Here is a 17,602-nt window from a genome sequence, read left to right on the forward strand (position 1 = left end):
TTTTTTTTACTCCCTAGTTTTTAAAACCCATTAAATAAATATCAATTCTTTGGCATGACCCAGCAATCAAAATTTCTACTAAAATCAAGAATTTAGTGTCACATCAAAAACTTACTAAAATATTTATAATGTTCTCTTAATATTTTAAGTGCACAAGCTGAATTTAATTATAAATTAAAATTTATGAATGTAAATAATACACTTACTAAATTATAGAAAATCCAGATAAAGCCTTTTTATGTGGGTTACTATCATTTAAATCTTTTTGCAGCACTAGGGATTGAACCCAGGAGTAGTCTACTACTGAGCTACACCCTTAGCAATTTTATTTATTTTTATTTTGAAATATGTTCTCACTAAGTTGCCCAGGCTGGTCTCAAACTTGGGATCCTTCCTCAGCCTCCAGACTACCTGGAATTATAGGAATGTGCCACCCTGCCCAGCTGAGCATTTAAATCTTACTGTCTGGATTCCTCCCTGTATTCCTACTCTTACCTTCATCAAGTTAGTGTGTAACTTCTCTGAGCATTTCCTTTTCCCTTTTTGTAAAATAGGGTTCCAACAGAACTCATCACAGAATTATGAGGATCAAACGAGAAATTTCAGAGTACAGACTTGCCACCAAATAAGTATTCAGAAAATGTTGAGTAGTACCAACCTTTCTCAAACATATTCACCCTATTTTTACCTTAATATCTTTGTAAACATCACTTACTCTCAGCCAGGCACTGTGGGGAACACCTATAATCCCAGTAACTCAGAAGGCTGAGGCAGGAGGATCACAACTTCAAGGCCAGCCTCAGCAACTTAGTGAGACTATTTCAAAACAAAATAGAACAAACAAAACAAAACAAAAACAATAAAGTGGGGTACTGATGATGTAGCTCAGTGATAAAGCTCCCTGGGGTTTAGTCTCCAATACCACAAAAAAAAAAATGATAATACTATAATAAAAATAAACGTCATTACTCTTCTAACTTTAGGAAAGCCTTCTGAGTTATTTTAAGATGTTCATATATGTGGAGGTGTGAGATATCACTTCTTTATTTTTAATTTTTTGGTACCAGGGATTGAACTCAGGGGCACTTGATCACTGAGCCACATCCCCAGCCCTATTTTATATTTTATTTAGATACAGGTTCTCACTGAGTTGCTGAGTGCCTTGCTTTTGCTGAGACTGGCTTTGAACTTGGAATCCTCCTTTCTCACCCTGCCTAGCTGCTGGGATTACAGGCAGTTGCACCACTGCTGCTAGCAAGATACCACTCTTGACCCTAGTGTTTGATGGCTGGATTTTATAGAATAGTATCCCTTTTTTGCTTTTGTTTCTCATTTAGTGAACTTTCCCCTGCTAGAAGCCAATAATTTTACAAAATTGTGTAGTGGAAATAAGCAGTGATTGAGGGCTGGAAGTTTTGTTCAGCAACTGTGTGGACTATTTGTGAAACTTTTGATAGGAAAAGAGGAAGGATTTTTAAAAATCTATGGACTTCTAATATTTTGGCCAAAGAGCCTTATTATAACCTTACATTCCTTTAGAGCTTGCCCTTTTCAAAGAATTTGTCTTATCTCAAGTAAGACAAATCCAGAGGGAGCAGAGTGTGCCCTCTTAAATCTTATTAATTGGGGCTTGGGTAGATCACTTTGCCTAGCATGCACAAGGCCCTGGTTCAATCTGCAGGACCACAAAAAAGAAGAAGAAAAAAGAAATACATTAATTTCTTTTACAAATGCTAAGAGGGAGAGAGAGTAGAGACAAGACCTTGTTTTGGTTTAGATATGAAGTGTCCCCAAGGAGCTCATGTGAAACAGTGCTAGAAAGTTCAGAGGTGAAATGGTTGGGTTAGGGGAGCTGTGGAGCCTAACCTAATCAATGCATTAATCCACTTGAATGGGTAACTGGGTAATAACTTTAGGCAGATAGGGTATGACTTTGGAGAGTATATTTTGTCCCTGGTGAGCCCAACTCTCTCTCTTTCTTTGCTCCCTGGTGCCATGTTCTGAGCTACTTTCCTCCACCACATCCTTCTGCCATGATATTCTGCCTCACTTTGGGGCCCAGAGAAGTGGAGTCAGCCATCTGTGGGCTGAGACCTCTAAAAACCGTGAGCCCCAAATAAGTTTTTCCTCCACTACATTGTTTTTGTCTGGACTTTTGGTCACAGCAACACAAAGCTGACTTAAAAAGGCCTAGATGACAAAGCTATTACTTAGCAAAAGATCTGAAATACAACCCAGGTTTCTCTGTAGTCATTTTTTTAAACCCCTGATATGCCAGCTCACTTCTTTGAAGCAGAGCTAATGTAGATGACATCCTGTAGGTAGGAGATAGTTTAATCTTTTTAAATTGGGTGTTTACCATTTGTCTTTGAGGGGCCAGTGTGCTGGTAGTGGACTCATGACCAGTCTCATCCCATAAACCAACTACTACCTAAAATAACACCTTTGTGACATTCTCATTACTGTGGCCCATGGATGTGTTTAGAAACCAAGGATGCTGTCTTTATTGGTCCAGGGCCTTGGTGTGATAAAGTGCATACACATGGGCACTTCCTGCTAGACTATGCTATTAGGTAAACAGCTTATACTTTTGCCTCGGTACAAGCTCAGATTCCGTGGGATTTTGTTTTTTCACTTTTATCTCTATTGCAGGTATTGCCAACTTGGTACTGCAACATTTCCAGTCCACGAATTCTCCTGACCCAGCCTTCTAATTTTAAAACATGGAAATCCACAGATGCCCACAGCTCTTCTCTTGGGGAATTTTGTAAAGATAGACTTTTTCATTTTCTCCTAAATTACCATATAAAGTTATTACACTAACAGTTCACACATATGCACCCACATCTGCTTCTTAAAAGTGGAAATATGCTACCACCCCAATATAAACAGTCATACTATTCTGCGGTAGACATTTTTCTCTGTAATAGTTAAATAAGCTTAGCAAATCACTGTTTGCTTCAATATTCTAATTTATAAATTGAGAAGCCCATCTCTTAAGATTAGTGTAGCTATTCAATGATGGTTTTAATACATAATAAGCGTCATATATGGGTTTATTCTTACTGATATTGTGTTTATGCATGATTATACGTATGCATAAATTGTGCATATATATAATATGCACAAGTTATGTTCTTTCATGTGTATTTCAGTTATTCAGTGTTTTAGTTCAGTACATCCTGCATACAGAACAATCTGTATGCTGGAATGCAAAGACGAGCAAGCACTTGCACGGTACCTGTTCTCATGGGGCTAACTACCTAGTAAGAAGAAACTGATAAAGAATAGTAGTAAAAATACATTGTGTGTGTTAATGTAAACAAGATAGTATCAAATGGTAATTATTTGTGAAGAAATCAGTCTGGTTGATATACTAATGAGTGACAGGGTTAGTGTTCTTTTATCAGACCTGGGGATCAAGAAGAAAATGTGTTCACAGAAAGGTATAGAGGACCAGACCTAAGATCTAGAGCATTCCAATATTTAGAACTCAACAGGAAACTGCAGAGGAGACCAGGAAAGAGAAGTCATTGAAATAAGAGAAAATTAAAATAGTGTCATAGAAGATAATATAGTATTTCAAGTGAAATAAGCCACTGGATTGGATAACATGAACTAATAGGTGATTTGGCAAAGACATACTATTGGTTGTCTTTCTAAACACTGCATCCTATTATTACATTTATTACTAAGTTCACTTGACATTTATGGATACTTATTGAATGCTAGACTTTTTTTTTTTAATAGAAGCAGAGTCCATTGAGGCATTTATTGTATATATGTTTTACATCCTTAGAAAAAGAATCCCAGGATTTTTCCTCCTGTGTGTTTTCATCTTGCTTCTTCGTGATCCGTGATGCCAGCTGAGGTTGTCAATACAGTGAAATCAAACCGATGGGATGGGAGCAGATTATTCTGCCGTTTTCCTAGGTCTTTGAGCTGCACATCAAGTCTAGGGCTGATCACTTTAACCTGCCTGTGAGGTTGACAACAATTTTCCCAGCTCTGTGATTATAAGTGATTTCAAAATTCACCAGTTGTCACACCAGAAGATGACTTTGAGCACAGCCTCCTAAGGACCTGGCATTTGCCTCTCTCTTGGGCATTGTCGATGCTCTTAAAAGCATCAGCCAGGACATTCATTCATGCATACCATTATGGCGGCACGAAAAAGTGGCAGAAAGAGGACAGGAGGGATGAGCACAGTTATTCTAGACTTCTTTACATGGAATTTTATATGCAGTAACTAACCATAATAAGTTGTGACTTTATTATCAGTTTCACAACAATAAACTGAGGCAGGGAGAAGTTACATACCTGCCCATTGTCACAGTTAGAGTCTAGGGTAAGTAGTATACAAACCTGCCAGTTCCTTTGCAGATTTCCTAGTGTCCATGTTCTCTTTCTAGCATCCAAACTTAAATGAAATAGAGATATATAATTTTAATAGTTGCATAAGTTTTCAGCCTCTTAGTCCTGGACTTGTAGGAAACTTTTAAATTTGTGCTATTTCAAACCATGAAGCCTCAAGTTTTGCACAGTCATGTCCTTAAAGTAGAATTGATATTTCAAGAGCTATGCATATATTAAAAATTGAAACACCATCATATTCCCCTGTTTTCATTCTCCTTTATGAGTTGAATACCTCATCTGTTCTTCCCTCTTGGGCACATTGCAACATAATGAGGGAGGGGGCATTAAAAGGTAAAAAGGAACTTCAACAATCAAGCAGTGATTTCAAGAACTTGATGAATGCTTTCAGTGTTGCAAGGAGTTAAAATGTTGTTCACTGTTCCTACAGCTCGGGTTTTGATAACCAGTATTCCTAATATATTTCAAACATTAAAAGTGAAGTCTGACAATTTTTGGTTCAAGCAGGGTGACACTGGGAGAAATGATCTCAGACCCCTTGTACAGGTCTGACAGAAGTGAAACTATTCATACTGTCAGTGTTTTGTTGTTGTTTGGGTTTGGTTTTATTTATTTTCGATACTGGGGATTGAACCCACGGCATTTAACACTGAGCCATATCCCCAGTCCTTTATTTATTTTTTTTTAATTTTGAGATAGGGTCTCACTTACTTGTGGAGGCTGGCTTTGAACCTTCAATCCTCAGCCTTCTGAGTCTCTGGGATTATGGATGTGTACCACCAGCCCAGCTTCAGCTTTAAAACAAACACTTGACTCACTCAGTCAAGGCTCATAGCAAAAAAACTTATCTCCTTGTGCTTCCATGAGGACATACTGTGAAGAAAGCACTGATGAAACCTTCTGAGGTCAAAAAGAATGACCTTTCAGACACCTTACCTGATCTGTTGCCTTCTCTCCATAAGATAGTAGGTGTGGTAGCCAAGTGCCTGAGTAGGTCTTACCAAGGGTCTCTGACACATACCTTCTCATTCTTACAGACTCATATCAAATGTGTTTGCCAACCTTCCCCAAAGTTGCTCTCTCCTTCTCCCAGGGTATTTTGTTTACCTGCTTCTGAAGCAGGTATTACCATGTTATTAAACTGTGTCTCTCTCTACCATTAATCAAAGGTGGGAATTAAACCTTTCTTCTTTGCAGTCTTCCTCACATCAGGCTGGATATGAGTTTGCTAGCTTACTTTGCAAAAAGTCCCCCAAAAGTACTAATCCTTCCATGTTCTCATGCCTTGTTGCTGAACAAAAATTCTGTTCCTGATTATATAGATTTTACAAGTGATTTGTTTTTCCGTCCAGGCAGCATAATTCGTTGTATGAGGCGCCTGGAAGAATTGCTTCGACAGATGTGTCAGGCAGCAAAAGCCATTGGAAATACTGAGCTGGAAAATAAATTTGCTGAAGGTCAGTATCCAGTTCATAAGCTTTTTCTAATAATTTAGGTAATTTTGAAGGGCCAACTAGACTGCTCTGGAGGACCAACTAGTAGCATTTTCATAAAATTTTAAAGGATTTTACATATTTATGAATGCTTTCAGTGTTGCTAGGAGTTAAAATGAAGTTCACTGTTCTACAGCTTGGGTTTTGATAACCAGTATTCCTAATATATTTCAAACATTAAAAGTGAAGTCTTTATATATTTATACACACACACACTCATTTACATGTGTTTTTTTGTGTGCTTATTATTGTGTCAAGCATATTTTAAGCACTAGGAGATAATAGCAGTGAATAAAAAAAAACAGACAGAAATCCCTGCCTTTCTAGACCTTTACATTCTTATCGGGGGGAGATGGGACAGTAGAGTCAACAATTAAAATATGTCAGATGGTCATAATCTACTGGAAAAGACAACTTGGAGGATGAATGAGATGACCCAGAGTGACATTTAAGGTGCTTTATAATATATGCTTGCTATACTTAAGTAACGGCAAGAAGTTAGTGTCATTGATTCAGTGAGCAGAGTAAAAAGTAGGGATCGGAAGAGAAAAATGAAGGTGTAGCCCCAGTGTTTTTACTTTGCAGTGAATAAAGGTCTGGAGCATTGGGGTGGTGTGCTTTAACTTAAATTTTGTAATTCTCCCTGTTGCATTGAGGGCAAGTGAATAGGGTAGCAAGGTGGAAAAAGGCCAGCTTAAGTAAGGTGATAATGGGGTAGGGGAGCCATAACATACTTGTTAATAGTCTTGTCATCTCCACTTGAATCGTGACCAAGAAAGGGCTATGAACTATAGCAAAAAAGAATGGCAGCCATGTTGTTACTCCTAGTCAGTCAATTTCTGCAAACAACTTAGGTGTTGGAAGAAGAGGTTTATAAAAACTGGCTTAAGTTTCCATGTTGGTAGAGGCAGGCTCATTTAATCACTCAGTTTACGAATGGAAGTTCTGAAAGCAGTAAGATTTCTATTTGTCCTACCTTAGTCCAAAAGACTATCACAGGGTAACTGAATATCTTTGGATGTGTATGGTGAAGATTCATGGTTTTGGATTGATTTCCTTTGACAGCTTAGTCCTTTCTGAAATGTCTTTAAGCACTCCCTCTTCCCCAAATACACATAGGCTAGTTCCTAAGGTTTCCACTTTGTAGGTAGCTGTGAACTCCAGGTATCTTTTAGATTAGCAAAATTATGTTTACTTTCTTGGTTGCCCTCTCACCAATTTAATCTGGACTGTTATACTGTCCTTAAAACCACAGTAAGTAGAAAGTAGGTATGTTTTTGTGGTTGGTCTTAAAAGTTTGAACCTTTTCTTTTCTCTTCTTAGGAATCACCAAAATCAAGAGAGATATCGTGTTTGCCGCCAGCCTCTACTTATAAAGAGCTTAAGGAATGTAGAATTTTAAAAATTATTTACCACCTGTCTGATTACAGTTGACTACAAATGCTTACAAGTGTTGATGTAGTTCTTCCATCTCTACAGTTGTCCTCAAACATTTAAATATGTATGTTTAAATCAAAGTCTAAGCATATTACACACACACATGTACATAAGCATTACTTTTTTAATAAAAATTGTACAGGTGGGGCATTGTTTTAGTGGAAGGCTTGAAAATTTTTTAATGAACTTAGAGCTATTAGGTAACCATTATGTTCAATGTAACTATATACACAGATAAAGTGGGCATCCAAGAGGTATAGCAGCAGCAGCAGCAGTCCCTTAAAGGCCTGGACACTGGGGAGAAAGATGCATCCTCGTGCCTCTGGTTGCAATCATTTTCCTTTAGAAAGCAGGTCAGCTTCATCCAGGTGACCCACCATCCTTCAAGGTTGGTGATTGTTCCGAAAATGATTTCCAGTCGGTGTTTCATGCAGAGTTGTATGAGAGTCCTCCTCTTTTCTTTCTTTAAAAGGAGAATTCCTCTCCTTGAAGAAATCTGATACATATACAGCCTACATGGAACAGGTTATAATTAGAACAGGGCAAAATATTTAATGATATAATCTAAATAAATTTATAAACCATATACCAAGCTGCAGGAAGCACTTTGCAAAGATAACTATAAACAAAAGGATATATATCCATTGTACAGATTAAGGGAACAAAAAAAAAAGTTGCCCACAGGAATTTTTTGTAAAGGAGATTGTTCCAGATGGCGTTGCTTTGTTACGCCTTTGGCAAATGGTTTCATTCTCCCAATACTTAATGAATTATTGTTCGTGTAAATTAATTGTTTTAATTCATACCCAAAAAAAACCTGGTTTATAGCCAGAGGCTTTTACAATAAAAATTCTAAGATTTGTATAACTTCTACAAAGAGTAACCTAATTTTTACCTGCTCTCTATCCTGTTATGACTTAACATCACTGGGATTCTTGCCCACTAGGAGTTAACTGCGCCACACTCTCCCTTCTCATAGTTTCTTTGGTGGGGAATTTTTTTGTCTACTTATATATCCAAATTAGCTTAGCAGTATCAAAATGCAGGTGGCTGCCCTGTATACTTACAACTAATATTGCAACCACCGCTCCTTGGATAAGTCCAGTCAACACGTCACTCCAGTGGTGTTTGTAATCAGAAACTCGAGAAAGGCCCACATAAATGGATACAGCAACAAGACCAAATTGCAGTGTGGGACGTAAGAGTCTTGCCCAATCTCCCTTCATCCTGGCTTGAAGATACAGCTAATATAAAAGAAAAGAAAATATTTAACACACCAACTAAAAACTGTACTTGATTATCACCACCCCTCTAAAGACTTGGCATTTAAAACAATTATCAAAATATTTTATGTGGGATAAGACTTGAGGCAAACATTCTTATACTCATTAATACCTAAAAATGAATTCTCTGAAACAAAAAAATACTCTTTTCCCATTAACTTGTGCTTAAGAGAATTTATGACCTATTTAGCTACACCACCCTTCAAATGGTAAATAAGAGTTTTCATGTTTATGACTTTCAAGACAGGATTTTAGGGCACCTCCTCCCTTTATAGTTGGGGTTATAATTCTAATAGGCAAAGGCAATGCTGTCGCTAGTTCTGAGTCTTGGGATAAACTGCTAGCAATCTGAACACAGCTTGCCCTTGCCCTGGGCCAGCCTATGTTTTCTGTCTGGCTTCTCTGGGACTTTGTGTTTAATTCACCAGTTTAATTGAGAGCTCGGCTAGCCTCAAACCATATAGCAGGACAGAGAAGACTAAATATCTATATAAGTAAGTATAATAGTCTGCCCAGATAAGATACAGAGTGTGATTCAGTCATGATCCAGCTAAGGAGTGTATTCTTTCAATAGCACTAATGTACACTAATTAGACCTGAAAATTCCCCTTTCCCTTATCTGCCTGCCTTTGACTTTGGGTGCATTAGTAGCTAAAGAAATTGATACAGAAAGAACTCTAGTGAATCTGCTCTCATTAAAAAAACAAACAAAAAAACTAATTCCTGTTTAGGAAGAATGAAACTTTTTTCATTTAAATTATGTTCAATAATGTATTGACTCACTAAATGCTGTCCTCAGAAAACAATTTATATGGCTCTGCTCACTCATGCTGCCTGTTTAATAGATACACAAATCCATGCCCCATTTCTTGGGCACTGCTGAGGGTGTTCAGTTCTCAACACTGGCAAAGACCCAGAGGTCTAATTTTATCAAGTACACACTATAAACACCTAGTTCTAAAAGCATGCCAGTTGTTTGAGCCTGACTCATTAGCTAATGTAAGTGCTTTCTGCAGAGCACCCCCCTTATCTTTAAATAATTAAAATTCAAACTAAAATAAGTAATAAGGATATTTGTCTAAAGATTTTGAAAATGTCATTTTATGGAGAAAAGTTCCTCGACTGCAGCTAAAGCCGGGTTTTGGATATTAACTGTCAGAAAGTTCAGCTGTCACCAAGTTATTTAGACAATAAAAACAAACACCTAGGAATTACACTTACAAATATAAACATCTTACTAGTATCCATCTCTGCTAAAGACAAGGCAAGAAAACAACTCTAAATTGGGCTTAAACCTGTCCCATTCTGTACTTCCTACCTAAGGGAAAACTTAGGAGTTTTGAGATCTTTACTTAGGATTCCAAAATCCCTCTTTAACAGTATTTTCCTTCCAGTGAATCCTGACTTTGACTCTAGGTATCCTGAAGACATGTTAAGTAGTATTTTGCCCAAACTACTTCCCCAACATCCCAGGCAAAAGAATTAATAATCCATTCCGGATCAATAATCAAATAAGCTCCAACATGCTTTAGGTGAAACCTTCACCCTAAAGTAGCTGGTTTTCTCCTTATTAAGTCTACATGAGTGTAGGTGTTTCCCCATCAGGCAAACATTACCCAGAAATTATTTCACTCTGAGGAGATTCTCAGATCTCCCAATCAGTTTTCTAACCCTAACCTTAGACTAGATTCTGACTCCTCTGGTGACCAGTGGCCGCCTGAGTGCAGCCTGTGGATACAGTAACCATCTGTGTGTACGGCACCTAGGGCCAGGGCACTAAGTATAACCCTGCAAAGGCAGGCACCTCGTACAGTCCTGCTCTTCCCTATGAAGATCCTTATATTTCAGTTGAGCCTAAAGAAATAAACATCAGTTTTCTAGACCAAGTTTCACAGTTGTTAGGCCCAGAACTCCAGATACTTCCCACCTCCAGACCAAAAGTCCCCTATACAGCACACAGTGATGGTGTCTCCACTTCCTAACCTTTTTGCGGGTCTATAATGCAAACCTTAGGATCCCACCCTCCACAGACGCTATTGATTTGGCCTTCTCTGCCACTTAACTTTCCAAATTTGTCCCCTTTTGCTTATTATATCCTTTCTCATTCTTTGAATTTATAGCTTTTTTTATAAAGTTCCTAAATTTTTGAAAATTCTTCTTGTCCTTTGAGTGGGGTTTCTTGACAAGAGGAAATGAAAGTCTATGGTCAGCCTGCTATTTTAAACCCCCAAGTTCCCAAACACATCACCCTAGAGTGCTTCCTCCCCAGAAGAAAGAACATGACTACTAAGAAATGGCCAGACCCTAGGTGTGCTTTGGATACCAGGAAACAGTTTGTGGTTCCAATAGTGTCACCATACACTGCCCATGATTTGGGACAAAGCAAATACTATGACTTCCTTTAAAAGAAGTCTCCATTCCTCCGTATTTCCCCAGCTGAAGCTTCTCAGCACTCTTAGCTCTCAGAGCTAGAAAGAGGGACAGAGCTTGTGCTTTAATGTCAAAGCTAACAGTAAATTGACGTACTAGGTCCCTGACTTGCCAACTCCATGCCTCCCGCTCCCCATACTTGCCGTTTGCTAATGATACGCACACTGAGCCCATCATGACTACCACATTTGGTTGCTCCCCTCAAGAGCTGTACGAATTCAGCCCTACAACCAGTACTGTATGCGGTGCCAGCTAGGCTCACGGCAGTCTTACTTTCAGAACCACACTGACAGGCAGTCAAAGGGGTGAGCCCTATTTGGACACCATCACGTCGCCTTCTCTTCTGGAGGGCAATGACTGGAAAGCTTACATCAGGCCCCACTCATGTGCTGGGCTATTTTCTCCCTCAGGACTCCTACTGGAATTATGAAGGAGTTACCTATTTTCAGAAAGTTGTAGAAAGGGCACCTAACAGGTATATAATAGTTTTCTGGTAAACTAAAGTTGTGAGGAAGCAAAAACAACAGTTAGGTAAGAAAAACAAGCCACTGAGTCAAAAAGAATGAAGCAGCCAGGTGCCGTGGCACATGCCTGTAATGCCAGCAGCCTGGGAGGCTGAGAGGCAACCTCAGCAAAAGCGAGGTGCTAAGCAACTGTGAGATCCTGTCTAAATAACATACAAGATAGGGCTGGGGATGTGGCTCAGTGGTCAAGTGCCCCTGAGTTCAATCCCCAGTACAAAAAAACAAAAAAACAAAACAAAAAAAAAGAAGCAGAATGGCAGCCACAATGAAAACCCAGGTGGCCCATGAGACACACAGAGGAGAAAGGTTCGCTTCCCAGTGGCACTCCATGTCTGTCCTCACTGTACACTTCCTTTAGGAGATCTGAGTGCTGCTTACAACCCAAAGATAAGAAAGCCAATTAAGAACCTCCCTTGTGTGTGTAACCAAATTTCTGTTTTTTACATTTTGGATTTCTATGATTTAAATCATACAGTTTTACTTTAAAGAAATATAACTTTAAATTGAGAGGGAAATGGTCTGTTTATATACCTGGGCTCAAACAGTGAGAAAAACAGAAAACAAAATCCCTGCAGTACAAACATTCCGTCCACTGAAGGTATCACTAAAGGAACAGTGGCCTTAGGCACAGGGTTCACTCCTGTGACTTTTCCCACAGATGATGCAAGGGCAGAACTCCTGGGCTGAATGTGATGTGAACAGCTAGAACGAACAGGTGAAACAGAAGCAACACCCTGCAGTCCTCCAAGGCGGGCCCCGCAGAGGCAAAGGCTTCCTTCTTCCCACGGTGCTGCTACAGGCTCCATGCAGCCTTCGCTGACCAGCAAAGGAGACAAGGCAGATGGCAAGCAGGAACCCACTCATGGTGAAGAAGGTGTTTTAACTAGGGCATTCCATAAAACCCAAGTCAGAAAGGACGTCCCAGCTGAGGTGAAGAGGCAGTGCTGGAAAAGAGGGCCTAGTCCAGGAAGCCATGCCGAGGGGGATCTAGTTTTTAAAGGAGGCAGCGACTGTTAGCCTGGGACAGGGAGAATGGTTTGGAGAGAATCCCCAGTCAGCTGCCCAGACCAAAAAGACTTTCTTTCCCTGCTCTGGAAAGAATGACTCCCTCCATTACCTACCCCTGCTCACAAATTTGAACACTGTCCTGAAATACTTTCAAGAGTAACAGTCATGTTTATAAAAGGAACACCCCTAGCCTGCCACTGCTGTCAACTGCTATGACAGGAAAACAACTGGAAAGAGATGTGGGTTCCCAGGAGACAAAGTCAGACTAAAGAATAATAACAGCACAGACTTCACAAGCCTACACACACACACACACACACACACACACACACGCCCCCGCCATTCTCATCTACACAAATACCACAGGAGTCTGTGACAGCCGTGAGTCAACCTCAGGACCTCGAGAGGAAACTGCTGCTGCGTCTCTGTTCTTTTTCCTCTTTATCCCTTTAGGAGCAGAAATTTATTTGAACCCTTCCAGACCATGACCCAAAGCAGGAGCTCAGCAAAACAAGTAGTACCACTGACTACACAGCCCAGTTTCAGAAAGCAAAACGAGTTTGAGAATTGGCCTTAGAAATCTACCAGTACCCTCCAGCAGTGCCCTCACTAAAACCAGGCATCACTACTGGCCCTTCTGAAAAGGAAGGTTCCAGGTATAGTTTATGTCTCCAAGAAAAGGAAAATGAACCAGTCAGGCTCCTGAGCCACTCTTCCAAGAAGAGGTCCTGGTCAGAAAACTAGGGTCAACCCTGTCTCCTAGCAGGCTTCCCCTCCAGAAAGCATGCGGACAAACTACTCTCTCCACTAATTGTACAGGAAAAAATACTTCTAGGCTGGGACATTACTAGAGATTTATACAGGTGGTTTCTTATTCCTTAGGGGAGTAAGGACAGAGACATCAATTTGCTCAAAACAACCAGATGTTGCAATCTGGAGAGGCGGGTGTCGGAAGCTGGCATTCCACCAGCAGGTGGCAGATGCTTCACGTCTCTGAGAAGTGCCAAGACCTTCCTCCTGATCCAGACATGTCAACACTGCGGCTCCACTTCATGAAGGCCCCCAAGGTCATTTAACAAAAATATACAAAGACCTGGTCAAAGCAAATGGTGAGGATTCCACTGCACAGGGAGGGCCATATCCAAAAAAAATTAGAAATATACACATTGTTTTCCTTTATGTAAAAAAAAAAAAAAAATTCACATTTTAAATTAAAAAAATTCAACATCGGTAACACTACTTGGAGCATTCTTACATTATTTTACTATCACTAAAGGGTATAGGATCTGAATGTTTCTGCCCCCCAAATTTGTACGTTGAAATCCTAACCCCCAAGGTGCTGATATTAGGAGGTGGGGCCCTGGGTAGGTGATGAGATCATGGGGGAAGAACCCTTGTTTATGGGCTTAGTGCTCTCTTACAAGACACCTGGCTCTTGTAAGAAAGTTCCCTGGCTACTTCCATGGTGAGAACTGAGTAAAAGTCAGCAGCCTGCAACCAGGAGAGAGGTGCTCAGCAGAACCGGAGCATGCTGTTCCCAGATCTGCAGACTCCAGAACTCTGAGGAACACACTTCTAGTTTATAAGCCATACAGTCTATGGTAATTTATTGCAGTATCCCAAACTAAAATAGATAAAATATAACCATTTTTGGCTAAAATCTCGGAAACAACATTTAGCTTCCATTAAAAGACAAATTATATCTCACCTTTAAAGTAAATGTGTTCAACTAGATATTTTTTGAAGCTGATTTATTTTGATTTTTACTCTCCTTAACCGACCTTAATACTTCTTAAATGCAAAATGTTATTGTCTCTAAGTCTCTTAATACTCCATTCTTAAAAATAAATAGGTTTTGTTCCCCTCCCTGCTTTTAAACTAGAGTCAAGGAGTCAGCTTGCAAGCCAAGAATGGTTTCATATTTTTAAAGCGTTATTTTGGGGCTTGGGATGCACCTCAATGGTAGAGCACGTGTCTAATATGTGCAAGACCCTGGGTTTGATACCCAGCGCCACACACAAAAAAGCTTTTTAAAGAAGAACAGATGATTTACAAAGCTTAAAAATGTTATCTGACCTTTTACTGAAATTTTTTGCTAATCCCTGAAACAAACTAACGGCATATGCAACATCAAGAAATATAACTTTAATTATTTTTGAAACACTGGTTCTGAGACCTAGCCAAGAAAACTAAGTAACAACTGTGGCCAGGAGACCACTATAAGGTAGGCCTCAGTTTAGCCTTCTCTGCTTTTGATTTCGTCATCTTTAGGATTTATGGAGCTCCTAAATTTAGACCTTGAAACACCTCAGGCAGGACTCGTGTGGTCTGTGGGCCATGAATTATCCATCACTTTCCCATAGTCTGGGAAACATCTTCATCAAATATCAACAATACCAGGTGGTAGAGGGTCAGTGCTACATGAAGGAGAGTACAAATCCTGAGGAAAATGAGTGGTCTTGAAAGGGTCAGGAAGTCTTACACAGGTGGGTGGCAGTGTCTGAACCCGGGAGGCAGTGAGGCTGGACAAGAACCTCAGCAGGGAGGAGAGCGGCTGGAGCACAGTGCAGCTCCTAACAGCAGTGATACAACCACCTGGGGCTTCGGCCTCCACAGGACGGAGCCAGAAGCCACTCTTATCCCATGGCTACTCTCCTGAATCATCACACAGATCTGTAATCTTTGGAATTCGACCAAATCCAAGGGCATCACTAACCCATGAATGCCATCCATATGCAAAGCAGCCCTGCACGAGCTCTGGCCAGCCCAGGTGCTTTTCTCACAGGCTCGCTGGCACTGTGAAGCGTACAGGGTAGGATTCCTGCCAGAGCAGAACAATGGTCAGGATAGTTCATTTATAAGACATTTTTAACTACAAGTTCATTTCTGGGTGTCAGGAATTCTTGAGGATTTAAATGACTGTACATCTCCACCCATTCTGGGCCTGACCCATAATGCCAAGATGCCCAGGGAAACAAGATGAGTCACTGCCTTAGGAATCTGGAGGAGAGGAGAGGTTAAATGTTGAATATAAATAGGAAAGCTGGAAAGCAAGGAGACGTCTGTGTATTCAGGGCCAAAATCAAAACTGGGGCCTACATCCCAATCAAGTAAATATTTCCACTGTCTAGAGTCAGTGAAATTCAGTACATCATTACTCTCAGGCCTTGGTCTCTAACAAACCTAGCTTTTTTTCTCATTATAATTTACATCTAAATGCTTGCACTGACCCAATTACTAAATAGCAGCTGAGGTGATTTTCCCTGTCTAGCAGCCCTAAGTCGCCGCCTCAGACACTGCTGCTGCAGATCCACAGAGTGGGCCAGCCATGGAGGCCCTCTCTGCACACATTTTATCCTCTGCATGGAGTTCAGATTTCACAGTTTGGTACAAGTTTCTCTTTGGATATACAGATTTAACAGATGTTCTGAGAAGGGCCAAGGAAGGAGAGCAGAAAATGATGAATGAAATATGATGCATCAAAATGTTAAGGTTAAAAACAGTGGTCAAAGCTATGTGTTGGTCACTATTTTACCTCAAGATCTGCATCACCTGACCTTCAAAGTAAGTGGGCAAGGGTTCAGATCAAGGAAGCAATCAAATAAGGGCTACCTACGGTCAAGAGATACCCAGAGAGGTCACAGACCTCAGCAGGCCTTTCCAAGGCCTCTGCTCCCCATCTGCAAAACTGGCAATTGCTCATTTCTATTCTTTATGGAGATTATTAGAAAAAGTCAAAAGTAAAATTAGTGTAGTAGGCATGGTGGCACACACCTACAATCATTGTGACTCAGGAGACTCAGGCTTTCAAGTTTGACGCCAGGCTGGACAACTCAACAAACCCTGTCCCACATTTTTTAAAAAATTAAAAAGGGCTGGGATGTAGCTCAGTGGTAAATGCCCCTGGATTTAACACCCAGTACCAAACAAAACAGTAAAAATAGTGTTAAATGCAAATCATCATCAATATCAACCAGAACTAGATTCCTAGGTCTCACATAGAAAGACTGAGGTAGCAGCACACATAGGTGAGTGAGTAACAAAGAAAAGCCACCCTGGCAGATCTAGCTCTGGGGCAGATGCATCCACCCTTAAGATGTCATTCAGTAGAGTCACAAACCTACGTTTTGGGGTAAGTTCTCAGGCTCTTAATGACTCTTACCACTGTCCAGCCTCCCCCTTCTCTCCTAGTGCCCAATTTAAAAGGCAAAAACATGTTGGCTCCATTTGGAAAGAATGCTAATTTTCCCTAATAAGATAAAAGGGTCAGTGGCTTGGGAGGCTGAGGAAGGAGAATGGAAAGCTCAAAGCCAGCCTCAGCAATGGCAAGGCACCAAGCAACTCAGTGAGATCCTGGATCTAAAAAATATACAAAATAGGGCTGAGGATATGGCTGAGTGCCCCTGAGTTCAAGAGCTGGTACCAAAAAAAAGTAAAAGGGGATGTCAGAATACTATTTGCTATTAACTACCTAATAAGTCAAATTTCCCATGGCAGGTCTACAGAAACATCTGGGAGTGTGTATTAAAAAAAAAAAAAAAAAGAAGAAGCAGCAGCCCTAAATTCTGCTGAATCTATACCTTGTTGCTTTCTCACAAAACTAAATTAACATAAGATGAAAGTCACAGTTTCCAGAAAGGTTGGAAAAGCCAAAAAGCCTGTAATGGTTTGAAGTTCTGGATTTGAATTTTACACAACACCTGAAATTTACATTCTTTTCATTTTGGGAATTTGGTTTTTCAAATAAAAGCAAGATTCTAGTAAAGTTAATTTTAAATTCTGAGACCAAATTAACTCCCATCAGTCTACCCTTAATATTACATAGCATGGATTTTTAATCTAAGCCTTAAACACTCACACAGCACTAAATGTAATCAAAGAAAAAAACAAGGGATCTGCAAATGTGCACATAATACAACTATATAAAAATCCAGTTACAGCAGCTGGGGCTGTAGCTCAGTGGCAGAGCGCTTGCCTAGCATGTGTAAGGCACCAGGTTCAATCCTTAGCACTACATAAAAATAAACAAAGACAAGACATGCTGTCTACCTAC

General features: G+C 40.1%; 2 protein-coding genes across 4 annotated transcripts in view; one reads left to right on the plus strand and one right to left on the minus strand.

The window, feature by feature from the left end:
* Mtrex (Mtr4 exosome RNA helicase) overlaps positions 1 to 8,028 on the plus strand; it is a 93,169-nt gene extending 85,141 nt beyond the window's left edge. Inside the window, exons 26-27 of the mRNA XM_047555985.1 lie at positions 5,727 to 5,831; positions 7,191 to 8,028. Coding sequence (XP_047411941.1) covers positions 5,727 to 5,831; positions 7,191 to 7,243 — 158 coding nt within the window. The 3' untranslated portion in view covers positions 7,244 to 8,028. The remainder of the gene's footprint in view (positions 1 to 5,726; positions 5,832 to 7,190) is intronic.
* Plpp1 (phospholipid phosphatase 1) overlaps positions 7,409 to 17,602 on the minus strand; it is a 94,619-nt gene continuing 84,425 nt past the window's right edge. For all 3 annotated transcript variants that reach the window (XM_047555982.1, XM_047555983.1, XM_047555984.1), the window contains exons 5-6: positions 8,372 to 8,548; positions 7,409 to 7,816 (exon numbers count right to left, since the gene is read on the minus strand). In XM_047555982.1, coding sequence (XP_047411938.1) covers positions 7,688 to 7,816; positions 8,372 to 8,548 — 306 coding nt within the window. In that variant the 3' untranslated portion in view covers positions 7,409 to 7,687. The remainder of the gene's footprint in view (positions 7,817 to 8,371; positions 8,549 to 17,602) is intronic.

The sequence above is a fragment of the Sciurus carolinensis genome, chromosome 6 (genome assembly GCF_902686445.1).
Source record: "Sciurus carolinensis chromosome 6, mSciCar1.2, whole genome shotgun sequence".
NCBI classification, from domain to species: domain Eukaryota; kingdom Metazoa; phylum Chordata; class Mammalia; order Rodentia; family Sciuridae; genus Sciurus; species Sciurus carolinensis.